Source organism: Danio aesculapii, chromosome 7 (genome assembly GCF_903798145.1).
Source record: "Danio aesculapii chromosome 7, fDanAes4.1, whole genome shotgun sequence".
In the NCBI taxonomy this organism is placed as follows: Eukaryota; Metazoa; Chordata; class Actinopteri; order Cypriniformes; family Danionidae; genus Danio; species Danio aesculapii.
The window spans coordinates 73,901,609-73,922,238 of NC_079441.1; the positions used below are offsets into that span (position 1 = coordinate 73,901,609).

General features: G+C 41.1%; 1 protein-coding gene across 29 annotated transcripts in view; it reads right to left on the minus strand.

The window, feature by feature from the left end:
* The window catches only part of LOC130232565 (receptor-type tyrosine-protein phosphatase delta-like), a 389,872-nt gene that overhangs the window by 58,547 nt on the left and 310,695 nt on the right, over positions 1-20,630 (minus strand). For 9 of the 29 annotated variants that reach the window (XM_056462519.1, XM_056462526.1, XM_056462522.1 and 6 more), the window contains 12 exons: positions 18,074-18,343; positions 16,471-17,052; positions 16,230-16,375; positions 16,010-16,154; positions 14,332-14,637; positions 13,333-13,526; positions 10,303-10,329; positions 8,615-8,732; positions 5,236-5,823; positions 4,906-5,006; positions 2,759-3,015; positions 837-930 (listed from right to left, as the gene is read on the minus strand). In XM_056462519.1, the coding sequence (XP_056318494.1) occupies positions 837-930; positions 2,759-3,015; positions 4,906-5,006; positions 5,236-5,823; positions 8,615-8,732; positions 10,303-10,329; positions 13,333-13,526; positions 14,332-14,637; positions 16,010-16,154; positions 16,230-16,375; positions 16,471-17,052; positions 18,074-18,343 (2,828 nt within the window). The remainder of the gene's footprint in view (positions 1-836; positions 931-2,758; positions 3,016-4,905; positions 5,007-5,235; positions 5,824-8,614; positions 8,733-10,302; positions 10,330-13,332; positions 13,527-14,331; positions 14,638-16,009; positions 16,155-16,229; positions 16,376-16,470; positions 17,053-18,073; positions 18,344-20,630) is intronic. The other 20 variants (XM_056462527.1, XM_056462523.1, XM_056462521.1 and 17 more) reach the window with 4 other exon arrangements.

A 20,630-nucleotide genomic window follows, 5' to 3' on the forward strand; every position in this document is an offset into this window, starting at 1 on the left:
CACGCCCACTTTTAAAAATGGTATGAAATTGAAATTTCTTCATTCATTCATTTTCTTTGTGGTTAGTGCCTTTATTAATCAGGGGTCACCACAGCGGAATGAACCACCAACTATTCCAGCATATGTTTTACGCAGTGGATGCCCTTCCAGCCGCAACCCAGTGCTGGGAAACACCCATACACTCCCATTCGCACACACACTAATACACTACGACCAATTTACCCTCATTCGCACTACGAGTGACTCGCAGCGGCAATGCGACAAGCGACTGCTCATTTCAACGAAGGGTGAGCGACTTCCAGCGACCTCCATATACGTGAGCGACAGCAATTATTGACAACCAGGTGGGCGTGTCGAGCGACGCAACAAAGTTGAGAATTCATCAACTCTATGCAAATGACGAGCGACTTTTTTTGGGCGTCAGCCAATAGGAGCACCAGTTGAGCTCACATGAGGGGCAACCCAGAGCGACAGGCAGCTACAAAGTCGTTGCTAGTGTGAATGAGGCATTAGGCTGGCAGACCCTGTAATGTGCATTGTATATGGTTGCCATGACAATCGAATACAAAGTCTGCTTTCTGGCGTCACGAAAGCTAAAGAATTTTAAAAATAAAATAAAGGTAAAGCAGTGGTCCCAAACTCAATTCCTGGAGGGCCGCAGCTCTGCATAGTTTAGCTCCAACCCCCTCCAACTCACACCTGCTTCATAGTCTCTAGTAGTCTTGAACACCTTGATTAGTCAGATCAGCTGTGTTTGATTAGGATTGGAGAAAAACCGTGCAGAGCTGCGGCTCTCCAGGAATCCAGTTTGAAACCTATAAAGTAAAGTCTCTCACCTCTTCCAGATTCATCTCGTCCGGATTCTCCCACAGTTTGATGAACTTCCCCGGCCGCTGTTTCTTCAGTGGCACGACCACTATGTAGTAAGCCCTAGGTGGAGAGCAGAGAGTGTGTGAGCGGCTGACATCCATCAAGATTAGCTCCAATCAATCTGGACTTTCCAATCCAGTCGGGATGACAGTGGATTAACGAGGTGTTTGAGGAAGGAGAGAAACCTTCAGTAAACACATCAATAACCTGCTCGCTTCACTCGGGCTTTCTGCACCGGCTTCCTCAAGGCACATCGAAGAGCTTTTAAGACCATTATGAAGGAAATAGTTGGTATTTTCAGTGCAGTACAATGTATAATTAATGCATTAGAATTAGAGATACACACACAGGGGTTGGACAATGAACTGAAATGCCTAGTTTTAGACCACAATAGTTCATTAGTATGGTGTAGGGCCTCCTTTTGCGACCAATAGGGCATCAATTCTTCTTGGGAATGACAGATACCAGTCCTACACAGCGGCCACAGGGGTTTTGAGATGTTCTTCTATCAGAATAGTGTCCAGGTCACGTAATGCTGCTGGAGGAAAGCTTTCCTGACTGGCTCCTCCAAAACACCCTAAAGTGCTTAATAATATTTAGCTCTGGGTACTGTGCAGGCCATGGGACATGCTCAACTTCACTTTCATGTTCATCAAACCACTGTCACTGGTCTTGCTGTGTGTATTACTGCATTATCATCCTGACACATGCCACCTCCTTCAAGATACCATGTTGGTCACACTTTATTTTGATGGTCCGTTTGTTGAATTACGTTACATTGCATCTACATGCCAACTAACTCTCATTAGATTATAAGTAGACTGTTAGGTTGGGGTTAGGGTTAGCGTAAGTTGACATGCCCTTACATGGAGCATCTGTTGAAGGAGCAGTATCAACAGATATTAAACAGACAGTCTACTAATACTCAAATGGACCATCAAAACAAAGTGTTACCGCAATGTTTGACCCATTGGGTCACATGGTCCTCCAGAATGGTTGGGTCCTTGTCAGTGACCCAACACCCATCTATCACCAACATTGGGCCAAGGGAATGCCATTATATTGAGCCCAAACCATCACTGACCCCCCCATGCTTCACTCTGTGCATCAGCAGTCTGGGTGGGACGCTTCTTTGGGGCTTCTCCACACCATAACTCTCCCAGATGTGGAAAAGACAGTGAAGGTGGACTCATCAGAGAACAATACATGTTCCACATTATCCACAGCTCCAGATCTTCACTGCTGTCACCACTGAAACCGGCGTTTGGCATTGGCAGGAGTGAGCAGAGGTTTGTCTCCAGCAGTCGGTCATGTATATTGACCCTGTGGAGCTCCAGACCAACAGTTCTGCTGGAAACAGGAGAGTCGAGCTGCACATTTCATTCTGCAGTGAGTCGGGCAGCTGTGGTCTGGATAAATCTGGGTTATCAGCTGGACGTCCCTTTCAGACAGCTTCCTCTTGCATCCACAGCTCCTCCTGTTGGATGTGCTTCTTCTTCTTGGTGGTTTGCTGACATTACTCTGGATACCGCGGGTCTTGATTATCACACACACTTGCTGTCTCGCTCACAGATGCACCCACAAGACGCACACCAGCAATTTGTCCTCTTCTGAACTCTGATATGTCCCCATAATGTTGTGTGCATTGAAATATTTGCTAATGAAACCTTCACACTCTGCTCTAACTGCTGGAATGAAGATCAATGAAGATCGAACACCAGCTGCTCACATCTACACATCAAACCTACAGCACTACACTGGCCGGTGTATCTGTGGCCATATTGATATTTCTGAAAACAACACAATATGTTTTACCGCTTCTTGATTTAGGAGTTTTTAGATGGACCAGAAGTAAGAAAAGCATTGTTTGCAGTGAAGACGTCCTCACCGAACTCTCTCCGCAGTTTGGACGCCGGGCAGCTCCACCGTCACCATACCGTCAGCATTGGTCTTGCTGATCAGGAAGGGTTTGGTGCGCAGAATATCTGGAGCCGTCATTGTGGAGACGCGGTGCTGCAGACCGCCGGCGCTGTTCCCGCGGTTGGTGAGCAGGAATGAATACTGCGTCTCGGGCTGCAGGTTAATAATCAGCTTCTGCGTCAGCTTCCCGTCCACCTCCACGCTCTGACCGTTATCATACAGGATCTGCAGAAACACCAGCAGAGATTAAAGGAGACCATGACTTGGACCACCTCTGACTTTCAGCTCAAAATACCACACAGTAATGTTTCATAAATCTGCCCCATTTAGCCTTTGATCCAAATTGTGTCATTTGTTGCTTTAAATTCAAATGAGATTGTGCTCTTTTAAGAAGAGGGCGGAGCTACAAATGTTTATGCGTCAATAGAGTGGGATATTTAAAGCAGGACTAATGTTATTGGTGTAAAAGTGAAGTGTGTGCGTCAGTCTCTCAGAAGTAGGCGGTCTATATATGGAGACTCCGCTGTAGCCAATAAAATGATAACATGATGTAGCTAACATGTTTGTTTTCAACTGTAGTTTTAACAAAGTTGCAATTAGTACACAATTAGTACATGAAAAACTATCACCCTTTTATTATTCAACACATTAATTAATACAATTGAAAGTGGAAATAATTTAGGAGGATCAAAAAAACAAAGTTAATCAGAGTTGTTTGAAGACAAGTACAGATTCAGCTTTGGCTTTAGCAGCTGTGATGAAAAGTGTTGTTGATCCAGAGTCAGATGTTACTGTGACTGATTACTGTAATGCTGTAGTCACACCAAACAAACGCGGGTGTCTTTAGCTCGAATTGAATCGGATTTTAGAACTTGCACAGATGACATAACTGAGGAGAAGGTTTGCAACATACATGTAATGCATTCTGCATCATTCAATCCACCCTGCAGAAATCTGTCTATATTCATAATCTGCCTACACAGTTGAGGTCAGAATTATTAGCCGCCTGTTTATTTTTTCCCCCAATTTCTCTTTAACGGAGAGCAGATTTCTCCAACACATTTCTAATCATAATAGTTTTAATAACTCATCTCTAATAACTGATTTATTTTCTCTTTGTCATGATGACAGTAAATAATATTAGACTAGATATTCTTCAAGACACTAGTATTCAGCTTAAAGTGACATTTAAGGGTTTAACTAGGGTAATTAGGCTAATATTTTGACCTTAAAATAGATTTTTTAAACTATTAAAAACTGCTTTTATTCTAGCCGAAATAAAACAACTAAGACTTTCTCCAGAAGAAAAAATATTATCAGACATACTGTGAACATTTCCTTGTTGTATACCCCTCCGTGTTTCCCCCTCCTCAAATTATTTTGTTTTGATTTGTTTGTTTGTTGATTGTTAATATTGTAAATATATTGTACTCGGTAAGAAGCAGTAGGGGTGGACGCCACACTTTTCTTTTTGTAAATATTTTTACCTGTTTTTGTTTTTAGTCAGGGAGGTAGGTGTGGATTTTGTATTTTTATTTCTGTTATTTTATTAGGTGTAGTTAGTTTCATTTGGCTGTTTAGTTAGTGTGTGTTTTTGTTTATTATTTTCCTGTGGGTTCACTATGAGGTAGCTGGCTTTACTTTTTTTGATGATAGAAAAGAAAAAGACAAATAAAGAGACACAAAAGGGTCATTAAAAGTGAATTGTATTTGTCTGTTAAACATCATTTGGGAAATATTTACAAAAGAAAAAAATTCAAAGGGGGGCTAATAATTCTGACCTCAACTGTGTGTATGTATATATATATATAAATTTATTTATTTTTTGCGGGGGGCCGTGCTACAGTACAGCTTTATGTCTAGCAACCCCCCTGGTGGAAACTCACTCCACTGAAGACATCCATCAGCCTATATATTTAATTTTGTTTGTTATGTGCAAAGATTTGTTTTAAAACTATTTCTAATTTCAGTTCTAGCTAACTGTATATATGGCTTAATATATAATTTACTCAAGCAAATATTTAATTTTGTTAGGTAACTTAAAATTGACAAAAAAAAAACTAAAAACAGCTCTTTTCTAGTGAACCCAGCATGAGTGATGTGGGGTTTGCTCACCGTGAAGGGCTGCGCGGGATTGTAGTTTTCGGGAATCTCCCACGTCAGCAGCACCGAGGTCTTCATGGCTGCTCTCACGTGGAAATTTTTTGCGAACACTGCTAAAAGAAAGTCGTATGAATTAGACAAACAGAGCGTTCGCGCTACGGCATCAGCTTACCTGCTCATGTGTTCCTCGGCTACCTCTGGAGGACTAGTCCAGATCTGCGGCTTACCTGACACATTACCCTGACTCTCCATTAGGGGGCACTAACTGATATAGTACGCTAGGGCTAATATCTCATCTTGAAGGCAAAACGGGGCCCTGACGGGCTGTCTGGAGCCTCCTACCTTGATTGACGGGCTGCGTTCTGAACTGGACGCTGGGACTGTAGGGCCCGGGACCCTTACTGGTGAAGGCACACATTTTAATATCGTATGTGGTGTCTGCTTTTAGGCCGTCTAGCGTGACGGTGGATTCGGGCGCGGTAATGAACAGTTCCGAGGGGCTGCGGGGGCTGTTGATGTCTTTGTATTGAAGGGCGTATTTGACCACGGCTCCATTGCGTTCGGCTAGCGCCACCGGCTGCCAGCTAACTTGGATGGTGGTGGTGGTGCTGCTTTCAGCTACGATGCCCTGCGGGTACCCAGCCGGCGTGTCCTCAGGGGTGCTGATCTCCTTCACTGTCTCCTCCCCGAAGCCCACTTTGTTGCGGGCGGAGAGGCGGAAGGTGTAGGACGCCCCCTTGTGGATCTCCTTGGTGGTGTAGTGGTTTTCCCGCTCTGAGAACTCGATGATGGTCAGGGGCTCCACGTCCTTGCGGCCGAAGCGCAGCCGGTAGCCCTGCAGCGGGCCGAAGGTGTTGGGCGGCGGGTGCCACTGCAGGAGAGCTGTGCCCATGTTCGTGGGACTCACCATCAGACGAGGCTTTTCTGGAACTGTGGATCACAAACAGAGCACGATTCAGAGTAGATTACTCATGAGATGTATGCTACCATATTCTGAGTAATTTTGGATTACATTTGGATTACATTTATTTCTGGAACTGGAGTCATCAAATAGAGCGGGGTGGATTACTTATGAGTTAGTGAATACACATTCATGCTAGCATAATCTGAGTATTTCTGGATTACTTTTTTTCAGAACTGCAGACCACAAATAGAGCACATTGTAGGGTGGATTACTGCTGAGTTACTGATTACACATTCATGCTAATATAATCTGAGTACATTTGGATTACTTAAAAAAAATAAACTGCGAACAGAGCAAGATTTACGGTGGATGATTCGTGCGTTACTGGTGAGAAAACGTCTTGGATTGCAAATTCATGCTAACATAATGTGACTACTTTTGTGTTACTTTTTCTGGATCTGCGGACCACCAATGAACTGTGATTTAAGGTGGATTACTCATGAGTTACTGATAATCTGAGTACCGTTGGATTACATTTGGATTACTTTTTTTTAAAACTGCTAACAGAGCAAGATTTAAGGTGGAGAAGGTGGAAAAAATTCATGCTAACATAACCTGATTACTTTTGGATTACATTTGAGTTATTTTTTTTTCTCTGAGCTGCAGACCACAAACAGAGCATGCTTTAGGGTGGATTACTCATCAGTTACTGATTACAAATTACATTAAAATGTCTTTGATTTCATACAGTAATAATCTGATAATAATCTGATTACTTTTGGATTTCTTGTTAACCCTTATTTGACAAAACATACAGTTGAAGTCAAATTTATTCACTGTCCTGTAACATTTTTATTTTCAAGTGATATTTAACAGAGATCATTTTAATCATTTATACTTTTTTTGATTGTTTACAGAACAAATCTCTGTTATCCAATAATTTGCTTAATTAACCTATAAAGTAAGCAACAGGGTGTCTCGGTGGTTAGCACTGTCACCTCATAGCAAAAAGGTCTCTGGTTTGAGCCTCGGCTGGGTCAGTTGGTGTTTCTGTGTGGAGTTTGCATGTTCTCCCCGTGTTGGTGTGGGTTTCCTCCGGTTGCTCCGGTTTCCCCCACAGTCCAAACACATGCGCTATAGGGGAACTGATCAACTAAATTGGCAGCAGTGTATGAGTGTGTGTGTGTGTGTGTGTGTGTGTGTGTGTGTGTGTGTTTGTGTGTGTGTGTGTGTGTGTGGGTGTGAGAATGAGTGAGTGTGGGTGTTTCTCAGTACTGGGTTAAAACATATGCTGCAATAGTTAGCAGTTCATTCCACTGTGGCGACCCCTGATTAATAAAGGGACTATGCTGAAAAGAAAATGCATGAATGAACTTAGTTAAGTATTTATATGTCACTTATTAGAATCAATTATTAGAAATTAGTTACTAAAACTATTAGCTTTAAAAATGTGTAAAAAAAATCTAACTATCTACTGTAACTCTCGGAAAATAAGTATTGTTTTTGTTTGAATATTTTCTTTATTAATTTTCAAATATATCTATATGCAAACCCTATAACCCTTACGTAAAAATAAATAATAATAAACACTGTCAATTAGTTCAGTCTAAAATTACTGGTATTTGGAGAAACATAGCAATGTTAATAATAAAAAATGTAAATAAATAATTAAATAATAGTAATAATAGTAATAATAATAATAATAATAATAATAATAATAAAATAATAATAATAAATAAATAAATAAATAAATAAATAAATAAATAAATAAATAAATAAATAAATAAATAAATAAATAAATGTAAATTATATATCCATATATAGTTGTAAGGTATTACTTAATATGGTCAACATAATCAATAAAGGGATGCCATATCTTATAGAATTGTTTACCCGATCATCTTAAAGAGTACCTAATTTTGTAAAGGTAAAGACAAGACATACTCTCTCTAGTCTATTGAATAAAGATGGGTGGAAGGGGATCGGTCCATTTAAGCAGAATTTCTCTGCGCGCTTATGAAGAGGAGAAGGCAGGAATCTTACACTTTGACTGAAAATATTTTTTAAAAGAATTAAAATTTCACAAGTGCACCAATAATGTTGACTTCAACTGTACTGAAGCTGGAGAATCTTGTCTTAAACCCACTGCAGGTTTTATTGTTACAACAGTTCCGATTCAGTTGGACATTTTTGGTGGATAATGAAGTCTGTTAGCTCAATTAACTGCTCACAATTAGCTTCTTATTCGTAATTAAACAGTAATTGGGTTTCTGTTTTGGGTAGGATTGTGGATCAGTACATCCTTATCAAATAACAAAAATAATAACAAGAGAAAAACGTCAGCGCAGATCCTCTTAATATTGCATAATAATATTCTCCTGATTCTCCAGTGGAGTTTATGATTTGAAACGATACACTATCAAATAAGAAATCAACAGTGATACAGCGCAGCCTTTTCACAGGCGAGCGCTCGAGGACAGACGTGAAATAAAAGGCCTTTCAGAGAGCTGAATAACAGCACAATTAGAGCTACAACAGAAAAGCGGCTGTACTTATGAGCGTTTGGAGCCTTTCAGTGATAATCGAGACAGTGTGTAGTATTCTTTTCTTTTCCAAAAAAAAAAAGTCTATTTTGCCATTTTGCTGACAGATTTTTCCATTATTTCTTTAACCCCTGTGAGCATTTCAAAGTCGGAGCTGTAGGTGAGTGGAATTACAATGGCCGTCATCACCGCGAGGGCAATTATGGCTACGAGAGTCTGCGGAGAGAGAAAAATGTGCCGCAGACACACACACACACACACAGCATTGACCTACCGGCTCCGGTGGTGGTGACCAGCTTGGGTTTGCTGCGTGCGCCATCGCCTTTAGTCGTGTACGCCGCAACCGTGACCGAATACGTGGTCTCAGCATGCAAGTCTGACAGGACCAGCTCCTGGAGAAATAAAGGTAAAGAGGGGACGATGGTCAAGTAATGAGATTGGAGAAACCACACAGACTGAGCTGATGATGCAGAGTAATGCAGCAGCGGAAACATAGGATAAACACAATAACTGGATCTTATTTATTACAATTGAAGATAAAAATTATTATTATTTTTCAGATATTTGCCAAGTTCTGTTTGTTCAACACATCATTTTTATTATGATGATATTAATAAAATGATATTATGATATTATAAGACACTAGTATCAAGCTTAAAATGCTGTTTAACGGCTTAACTACAATCACTGGCCACTTTATTAGGTACACCTTACTAGTACCAGGTTGGACCCCCTTTTGCCTTCAGACCTGCCTTAATTCTTGGCGGCAGAGATTAACCAAGCTACTGGAAATATTCCTCAGAGACACCATGCTCAATTGTTACTAATGGACCCAAAGTGTGCCAAGAAAATCTCCCCCACACCATTACACCACCACCAGCAGCCTGAACCGCTGATACAAGGCAGGATGGATCCATGCTTTCATGTTGTTGAGGCCAAATTCTGAGCCGAGCATCCGAATGTGGCAGCAGAAATCGAGACCCAGGCTCCAACAACCATGCCACATTCAAAGTCACTTAAATCCCCTTTCTTCCCCATTCTGATGCTCACTTTCAACTGCAGCAGATCGTCTTGACCATGTCTACATGCCTAAATGCAGTGAGCTGCTGCCATGGACAGGTGTACCTAATAAAGTGGCCGGTGAGTGGTTAACTATACAAGTTAAGTTGATTACACAAGTCTTTGGTGGTTTCTTCTGTAGCCAATCAGAAAATAAAATAATTTCTTAATATTGACTTTAGCAGCTTTTACATTTTTATAAATTATATTTTACATTTTTTTTCCCAGCCAAACTAAAATGATTAAAGAAATAAGAGTTTTTCCAGAGAAAAATAAAGATGCAAATACTGTAAAACAGATGTACTGCTCTTTTAAATAAAACTTGGAGGACTTCACAGGAGGGTGCATACATTTGTTGTAAACTGTATGTTAAAACTCGAGTAAATCTAGATGTAATGGACATTGTGCACTTTAAAGAAGAATACAGAAAGCCCTACTGTAGAATCATGGAGTTATTACACTCAATCTGAAGCATTACAGACAACCCGATCTCAGAGATACACGATATTATTTTATAGACTAGTGAATTAGTGGCTAATTAATTAAGGATTCAGTGTCATTTGCATGTACACACAGTTCACACAGAGTTTGAGCAGATCATAGGAAAACAAATCATGACATGAAACTGATCTGATCGCTAATCCAGCACCGTGAAGCTTCCAGATGCATGACTGTGCTGGATATATCATGACTTCTGTGCTAAAAACATTCATATGATCAAGTATTCTTCAGAAAACTGCACATGTATTGCTAGTCTATGAGATCCAGACACATCTTGAGATGATTGCTAATATGAAATGACTATTAAAGTCTAGATGCCGAGGTCGTGTGGGTTTACAAATGTGAAATATAATCCAGTCAATGTGCAGACGTGAATGCCAGTGTTTCCTGCGATGTACTCACATGTTCAGCTGAATCATCATATTCCCACTGACGGAGATCAGACACACACACACACACACACACACACAGAGAGAGAGACAAGAGAAGAAGAGAAGCTCAGTTACGCTGCGGTGGTCAATGATTCACAATTCTGGAGGATGAAGTATTGTGACAATCAGCGCTGTGTTTCCCAAAAACATTGCACATTTAATAGTTAATAATTAACAACAAAACTATCACAATATAGACATTCGCATATCCCGATAACAATATATTTCAATCAATTTAAATCAATTATTAGTTCATTTAAATCAATTATTAGTTCATATACAGTTGAAGTCAGAATTATTGTCTATTATATATTTTTATTCTAGCTGAAATAACACAATATTAGAGGAAACACTAATATGGATCTGTCACTTATTTCAGGAAACACTTTAGGTTTAATACTGCATTGTTTATCTCTCAAATGACCCAACGCACTATTGTATTCCAGCCGTGAGTTACGTCACTGTTTGGGAAACGCAGCCCAGATCAGCATCAGACGTGTGCTGTGAACTCATTCAGGCTGAACTGGAGTCACATATAATCAAGCAGAGAGCAGGTCTGTGCTGCGTGTGTAAGTCATGACCGTTCATCATTACCCTCGCAGAATTAACGTCTAGGGAAAGTCTCCATGTCCATGATACAGATACGTATGAAAGGAGGATTTATGAAAATGTGCGCAAGAATACATTAACAGTCTTCATTCAGACGGCTATCACAGAGCCTCATTTACATGTGTTTGTGCAATGAATAGCTGTGTGCAGTTACAAAACACCAGCTAAATACCTTCATAATTAATATTACCCATCAAAGGGTTTGGTGGTTTGCTCCCAACATCGTTTAACATTCGTTCAATCATCAAATATGCACATCTGAACCAATCAGTCAATCAAAAAATACATTTACCATTGCCTTTGACCAACATTTCTGACTTGTTACTATTCTATGCAATACATAACTATATATATATATATATATATATATATATATATATATATATATATATATATATATATTAGGGGTGTACGCTATATTGGCTGCAATATCGTTATTGGCCAATAAATGCTACGTTTAATGTTAACGTTATCGATCCAATATCAAAATTAGGCTGATATCTTTAAGCTGATACACTTCTTAATTGTACAGAACTGCCTGCCTTACGCAGACTTGTCCTGAGCGCTATAGCGGAGCTTTCCTAATATTGTTTATTCCTTCAAACTCCGTCCTTTCTTTGTGTGGTTTTACTGTGCATTAATAACTCAGTAAGTAACCATAATCCTCATCATTGCTGATGTGTTTGATAGGGTGTCATTGTGTATTTTGCTTTAAATCGCCTCAGGATAAAAATACTGCATGTGTAACCATAATAACAGCGATGCACACATGCTAAACAACTCGTTGGGTTGTTTGTAATCTAATATGATCATCTGCTATTATCAGCCTGTTGCTTGCCATGTGTTGTTGATGTAAGATTGTATTCGGTTTGATCAGCATATTTAAAATGATTATAGCGAGCGCTCATGATGACTTTTACCACACACACACACACACACAGTGACTAGTGAGCATTGGAGAGTGTGCCAGTCACTGAATCCAGCATAGGGGTTCTCAACCATCCATCACATTCTGTCCTTATATTATACACTGTGTTTGTCATGGAGTCATCTGTGCTCAATGCTCAGGTGTCATATCAAAATCGGACTCCGAGGAGAAATCGGACTCTGCTTTGTGTGTACGTTCATCACACGCCGCCTGCAGTTAAAGTCTCAAACTCACAGCAGCTTATCACAAACCTTTCACTGATCATTTTTCCAGCAATTGACAGCAAAAACGAACATAGAAGCGTTGTCTGATCGACAAGCAGCACCTACAGTACATGTGTTCAGAAGAATCTAGAAATGGGACCAATTTAGGCCGCATTTTCTAAAGTAAATCTGACTCTCTGTATTTAGCTTTTCACTTGTACGGTGGCTCTGAACTGTCAAAACTCCTCCCAAAGCGCCTTTTCTGACATGACATGTTTGTACATGTGTACATTACTGTAACACCTTTAATTCAAGAACATTTCAGTTTCAGTTCTTATTTCTTTCATTTACATTTGACTAAAAACTATTTAATTTACTTGTTTGTTAATTAAATCCTATTTTGTTATTTAACCTGTTATTTATATACAACAGTCAAGTTGCATGTTAATTAGCTATGAAGAAAAGGAAATCATTTATTTACCGCATGCTGATGTATGTGAAATCAACAATATATGTCTGTATAATCACCTTGCATTTTTCAAATTATAGCTTAGAGTAGTTTTGCTATTCAGTTTAAACTTTTAAGATTAAAAAATAAATAAAATCACAGAATAAAAATACAACATTTAGAAATATTTATATTTATCAGCTACAGCATATCGGTTATTGGCCTCCAAATCTTAAGAGTAATTGGTTATTGATATCGGCCAAAAAATCTATATCGGTGCATCCCTTATATATATATATATATATATATATATATATATATATATATATATATATATATATATATATATATATATTTATATGAGGCACATTTTATTATGGATGGATGCGCTTTATTGGACTTGTTTTGGACTGTTAAAGATAAACACTCTGGATTTGTTTCAAGAATTACCCTGAGAGTGATTAAATAATGGGCTAATTCTCTAATTTGCATGAACTAACCTTTTAATGAGCAGCAAAAATCATAGTTAATGGTTTGTTAATACTGAGACTGTACGCTTAAAATAAAGTGACCATTTTTCACTCTTTACTTTTTTCTTTTAATTTTCGATGCCCGTTTGAAACTGCATTACAGGATTGTTCAAATTAGCCTCCCTTCTGTCAGCTCGCTGTGTTGTGTATGACGGTTCACGTTTGAGCTCCTGAGGTCATGTTTTCTTGACACGAACCAAATCAAAGTAGTTGGCAGCTGTGTGGATGAAGAGAACTGGTCAAAGCTTGTACAGATTGACTTGAGGAGTGTGTTGGTGCTTACCTGAGCATCATCCATCAGGATATCCTTGATGATTGGGTGCCCGACGGGTTCTCCATTAACCATCCTGACATAGTGCACCTGGTAGCCGCGGATCTGTCCGTGCTGTCGGCTCGGCACCGGCGACCGCCACAGCACTTTAACAGACGTGGAGTTGACAGCCTCCACCTCGACTTTACGAGGAGGGCCACTGGGCACTGAGAGAATTATAGGATAAAAGACAGAATGGTCAAGCTTAACGAGGACACTTCTGGTTCCGACTGGACATCTCCCCTGAGAAAGCGGCGAAGCAGACAAAAAGCTACAAAATGGGAATATAGCATTAACAGGTATTGGATAACACTAATATCTCAACAATGGGAAGTCAAAAACAAAAAGAGAAAAAACAAAAAAACAAAAACAATCCCCAAAAACAGGTCACACAGCTGACCTCATGTTTACTCTCTGAAAAATGGATTTAGTGGAGTCAAAATATGGAATCAAAATAACAAGCAAAAAGAAGCCAAGAGGAGTGTTTCAGAGGTGTGAAGCACTCGAAAGGAGTTTGGCTATGATCGAGTGAAGACAAAAAGAAAAAACAAATGGGAAAATTTGTAGAAAAAGGTCATTAGTGGGGGACGTTTGAAGAAAAAAAAGTCCCATTTTCAGATTCACAGTCGATTAAGGGGTCTTTATGCGTGTGTAAAAATGAGTTTCACTCCATTAAAAAAGTAATTTCATTTATCTTAATAAGAAAATGAAGGGGGACAAAAACAGCAAGACATTTGGGATTGTTGGAACTTTAAGGTCGTCAGAAGAACGTTGCCCAGTAAAAAAGCTTTTTTCTGAAAATTTCTTCCCAAATTAATGCTGGCTTGATGAAAAGTCACAAAAAATCCTGGTTAGTAGAGTTAGTATAAATACAGGGGGCGAGGGGGTGCCTTGAGAAGTCTGGCAGAAGCGGGGTGTTTTAAGGGTAAAGACATTAGCATTGGGACACAGTGGCGTGTGGGTAAGACATACCATCCTCCTCCGTACGGATTAGCTGAGGTAAACTCTCAGGGCCTTCTCCTGCTTCTGTGTGGGCGTTCACAGTCACTCTGTATTCCGTCCATTTCTCCAGGTTTTCCAAGAGATAGTGGTACTTTTCCGGCGGTATGTCTGACACTTGTCGCATCGAGGTATCGTCGCCTTCGGTCGCAGCATATTGGATGGTGTATTTGGTCATGATCCCGTTTTGAAGCTCCACAGGGGGCGGTTTCCAACTTACCAGAACGCTGGTAGAGCTGTGACTAGTGCACTTGACTTCCTGGGGCGGGGCTGAGGGCTCTGATTGGAGGATCAGTGGGTGGTGGGAGGAGCAGAATTGTCATTGAATTGGAATCGAGTGGTTTCGGAGTTGGTTGGTTGGATCCGGGGTGAGGTTCACGGGGTAAGAGGATTTTTTTGTTTTTGTGGTGGAGATGGAGATGATGTTGATGGACAAACAAAAACACAAAAAAAAAGGAAACATAAAATGACATCAAATGAGGATGAACCACAGGGACTACGTTTAATTAAACAAATGATGACATGAACATAAACTTAAATGAAGCTTAATAAAGAAGAACAAAAAGGGCAGACATGTCACAGACATCTTATAAAGGAGGTAGAAAAGATAAAACAAACTGATAAATTGTGTGGGGTGGGACTGGTGCAGACCCTAAAGGTAAAGAACCTACCTTTGTAATTCTACATAAATCATTTTGTTTCTAAATATATCCTACAATTCAGGGCTCAAGTTTCATTCTCTCTCATCTTACTTCTCCGAGCACGTGAAATATCTACAGTAAGCGAGCTGTCTTTATATTGGGCCCTGTTTCCTCCAAGCAGTTACCATCAATCCAAAATTTCAAAGGTTGATGTAAAGCTCAATAAAGAGGAAATGCATTGCTCACCAACCTTTCCGAGGCCTGTTGGTTTGAGGTAAAAGCCTGGTTGATCCAAGAGTTCATGACTGACGTTTCTAGACTCGGACATGCAGACACTCTACCGCAAAACAGCTCTCTGAGATACTTACCTGGCATCTTCTCAAAGGACCTCAGATTTATTCAGATTGTGAAATACCGTCAAGCTTGTCAGCATTAATTATGCATCAAATCGTGCAAGATTAATGCAGGGGGATCTACAGCTTTAGTTACAGCTCAACTTGAACAAATGGAGAGTAAACCTGAAGTCCTTTGGGAATGCGGTTCTCTTTTTAGCTACATATCATTGCATTTGAGCTTACAACAAGGCTCCAGGTTAAAGAACCTTTCCAATTTCTGTAAACCTTTCAAATGCAGTGTTGAACACTATAGCTGGAGTCAAACAACAAGGCACCCTGAAGCTGTACGACTGCAGCCAATGAATAATTCACTCTCATCCTGTAGGTGGCTAATATTTGACAGCAAATTCAAAGCAGGTCAAAGTGACCTTGTCATTTGACTACAGTTTACTTTCATTCAAACAAGATGTCTTCAAACAAACATCGCCTTTAACACTGAACTGAAATGCCTCCATCTCTCCAGAAATCTACCAGTGTAAACCACTGCTCAAACTAATTCAGAGCTACATTAGCCAATGCGGCCGAGAAGTGGAGGATTTCAGCTTTAGCAAGTCTTGATACTTTCTTGTTCTTGCGTGTGTCGAGGACAGACAGTAAGTACAGAAGGGGACCTACGTGTCTGAGGCGTTTCAGCTGAGATCTCATTGGTGTACGCGCCGATGCCGTGTTTGCTGCGAGCAGCCAGCTGAAACGTGTAGGTAGTGAATGGCTTCAGTTCTTTGAGTAAATAGGTTGTGGTGGGCTCAAAGCTAACACGTTTCTAGAAAAAGGAACAACAAAATGAAAGTCAAAACCCAGCATATGCAATTCAGACAACTCTTGAAGACATTCATACCTCCTCTTTGTCATCTCCTTTCTTATAGAGAAGCTCATATCCGATGATCTGATTGTCCTGGCCCGTCTGAGTTGGGGGGTTCCATGATAGCAAAATACTTGTCTCGGATTTGGCTTCACCCTTGAAATCGGTTGGTTGAGAGGGCACTACAAAACATCATAAGAGCATGAATGATATAAATTCCAAGTGTGTTTTTTTTCTTTCTTTCTGTTTTGGAACCGCAGTGATTCCTCAAACCCACCTCCAGTTTTGGCTATGATCTGCAGATCAGATGAGAGCGGTCCATCCCCTACAGAGGTGAAGGCTAGGACCTTGATGTAGTAAGTCTTATTGGGCGTCAGGCCTGGAATGGTGAGAAAATTGGAAGTCCTTACAATCTGTTTCTCCCATTGGTTGACGTGCTGGCTGGGATCGGTGGTGTAGTAAACCCTGTAGCCTGTGATCTGCCCGTTGGCCTCCTCGGGTTCGTCCCAGTGTATGATAGCAGTTGTGGCACTTAGCATGCGCCCTCGGACTTGTCGTGGGGCGGTACTTGGCGCTTGCTCCGCCGTTTTGGCTTCAATGTCTTCGCTGGGAGGCCCGCGTCCAATGTTATTTACAGCTACTACTCTAAATTGGTAGTCAGAGTAAGGACTCAGCCCGCCCACGCTGTATCGAGTGGTAGCAACTCCATCAATCTCTTTAAAAGAGTCCTCAGAGCTTTTGGGCTTGTGCTGGATGATGTAATAGGAAACAGGTTCAGGATTCCCAGAATCCCATGTGAGCGTGATGCTTGTTGCCGTGCGTTCCGTCACCTGGGGAACACCTGGCGGCTTCGGTAAAGCTGGAGGAAAAGAAGAGAACTTGAATTAGGGAATTTCAATTATGTGGAACGAGGAAAATCCACTGTAATTAGCTGCTAATGATTATTGGAGAACTTGAGGAGACTGAACAATGCATACATCTCGTGTGTTTCTATTTATTAAAGGTAATCAGTGCAGTATTCACTGGGATGCAGGTCTTCAAAATATGTCCCAGACAAGTGTTACTGTCAAGCCCCGAAGTGTTTATAGAAATAATTATAATATATCTTACAAACAAACTGCATCATTGCTAATCTTTCAGTGTGTCTGGATCGCAAATGGCAAATAAAGATGCAAGCTGTAGATGAAATACAGCACAAGCCACAGTTCCAAACAATTTCTCAATACATTTTCAGTCTTAAATCGTTGTTCTGCTAAAGACAAGAATGCCTTTGATTTGTTTGTGCTATTGTATTGGTTAGCTAAGCAGTGTCGTTCGGCTTTGTCATTAGCATTCACGAACCATGTGCTCTTCCCTTGGGATACAAGCCGAAGGTTAAAATGCCAGCTTGCTTTGCCAAAACACAAACAGTAGATGTGTGTTACAACACTGTTTGCTGCTAATGTAATACAGCAAAAGAGCTCAGAGTCCTGACAGTTCCTCTGCGATAAGAAGAAAACCAAGTTCCCCCAGAGAACAGCGAGACTCTGCGGTTTGTTTAGAACATGTCTTAAATATTCCACAGGCTGTAATTTATTGCTTTAATTCAGAGCGCATTAGGTGAGGTTGGCGATAGGACAGATAATGTTTAGTCTTTGCGTGCTGTCTCTTGGGGCATATTATGACTAATGTGAATTTGTTATGTCTGCTGGAGACAAAAGGCTTTGTGTGTGTGTGTGTGGATGTGAACAGCTGTGAGTGTGTCAGCCTGTTTGAGCGGACTAGTGCGCCAGCAGTAGGAGCTTGTGGTTTCATCTGCAAAATGTGATAAGACGGATCAAATAACAGAAGTGTGGTGTCGGATGGAATGCTAAGTATCGAGTCGTCTCGTAGATTCTCACCTTTGACTGTAATCTGTGCGACCGCCTCTATAACGCCCAGCGTTGACATGGCGACACACGTGTAATTGGCTGACTGCCGGACGTCAGTGAGTTCCAGCACGTTTCGCCCAATGGGCATGTCATCCTCAGGGGTCAAATCCTCTGACCCCAGCATCCATTTAACATAGGGCATGGGTGACCCAACGGCCACACAGGTGATGTTTACACTGCCACCAGGCATGATTTCATTATCCGTTGGGGGAATGGAGAACCGGGGAGGAACCCGTCTCACTGAAAGAGAACACAAGGACCAGTAACTTCCTGTACAGACATAAGCAGATGATAACATTCGGGAGAATTTAACAGACAAAGAAGTCTAGGTGGATTACACCCTTTTACAAATGATCGAAATATAGCAGGATCCAAACTACTCCACATGTAGAAGACACAAACAATTCGCTTCGCTTCCTTTGGACTGGGACATGGAAACAGACGCCATGCACAGGTGACCCACACGTTACAGACAGACGGCAGCACACGGGGGAACTGGAGGGCCACAGCATGCAGGAGTTGCGTGTGTTTGTACAACTTCGATGCTGCGTTCTCTTCCAGTTGATGTGAAGGAATGTGCCGAATCACATTGCCACATCACACACGGCGGCGAGCCCCGTCACAGGACCGCCGCCAAACTAACAACAAGTAGAGACCAGCTGTGACTGTCTGCGGCTGCCATTCAAAAAGTGGACACACGTGTCAGCGAAAAACAACCTTGAGTAAACAAATGGGTTGACAATGAAAAGGGTGAATCTGAAACTGATCCAAAATGAAAATGACGCGGTAAACAAATAAACAGACAAACAAAAGATAAACCCTCGATGTAAATGGGGCATGTGGGCAGGGGGGGGCATTCCTGAATCTGTCATGCAAACAAGCACACACTGCTCATTCCACAGGGGAAACTCTGGGGGATTGAAGAGAAATGAAGAACAACAGGAGAGAGGAGGAAAGGAGACGAGGAAGAGAGGGGAGGAGTAGAAGAGTCAGGAAATCTACAGCGCTATTAAAAGCAGGAGTCTCTGAGACAAGGGGAAAGAGAGATAGGGAGACCAGGGGAAGAGAGAAACAGAGAGAAGAAGTGAAGTGGATGATAGAAGGGATACTATTTGCCAGCTCCTCAGACAAGGGTTTATGGGACAGCAGAAGGGTGGAAGAAGATTCAAGAGTCCAGAATAACTGAACCAATGTCAGTGTTGCTGCTTACATACTGTCAGTCAGAGACAGCAGCCTCTGATGTATAATGCACACACCGCGACAGGCTCCGCCAGCTTTACGCAGCTTCTGAGAGTCAGTGTTCAGCGGTTTCTATCAGTCCTGCTACAGTGAGTCCATCTGAGGACAACAAATCACTCGGAGTTTGTGATGATCATAACAGTCTTGCAAGATTTTCTTAAGACTTTAGATTGAGACAGAGCATCGCAAGCCTTGAGGTACACCAATAGTGTATGTTGTCAAACTATCTTTTTCTTTTTGTGTGGTCAGATGAGGGAGACGTGTTGTTGGTGTGACACCAAGAACAGGGCTGGGAAACAATGAAGTAGATGACTATAGTAGAGATGAAGAGTATATTCTGGGCCACTGATCTGCAGACTGAGACTCCGCCTCTAATCAGAGACACACGAGCAAGCTAATTAAGATCTGCAGAGTTACCGGTAAGGCCTCGTCCACACAGCAACTGATTTAGGTGAATTCGCAAACGTTTAAGATCTGTAATTAACTTTTTGGATAACAGTTTACTGAGTGGGGAACATCTCAAAACGCCACTTCTCCCATAGCCATGCTGATAAGCAAAATTAAACCTTTTAGAAATGATGACTGTAGCACGTGACTAGACAAAACCTTGTAGAAAAGAACAGGAAATGCCAACACTGACAGCTTTCAGAGCTAAGTTTATTAGCACCATTACAACAAACCTTGATAATGCTGTATCGATTAGACGACCATCAGAAAACTGTTTTCACGCCTCAGATAATTTTAGATATACGTGCATTAGGCATCATCTTGTGTTTGTCTAAAGTGCGCAGAAGAATTACATGCACATGCTCTCTGTGTGTGTCTGTGTTTCTTTACAGTGCCTCCTATAGGTGTGGCATACGTATTACACAATATCACCGCAGCAGTACTGTTTTCATTTGGACGCAGATATTTATGTGTGTGGATGTAAAACTTTTAGGATCTGCTAAAGACACAAACACAATCATTGCCGTGTGGACGTAGCCTTAACTACAGGTAGGGGAATCTGATCAGGGCTGGATCTGCACCATGGTTAGGGTTCTGAAAAGTCCAGCATTAATGGTTACCATAATGATTTCTGGCTACTACTGGTTACCAGCAAATATAAATTTTACTTCAGAGACCAGCGGGTGATGTAGGTGGGCTCATGTCCAGCATGGGAAGTTGGAGTGGTGAGTTACACTGATGTGACTATACTGGTCCACCAGTTAGACCAGGACTATAGCAGTATAGTCTTAACTAGCCTGGACCATCACAGAACTCAAACTGGTTTATGCAGGAATTACAG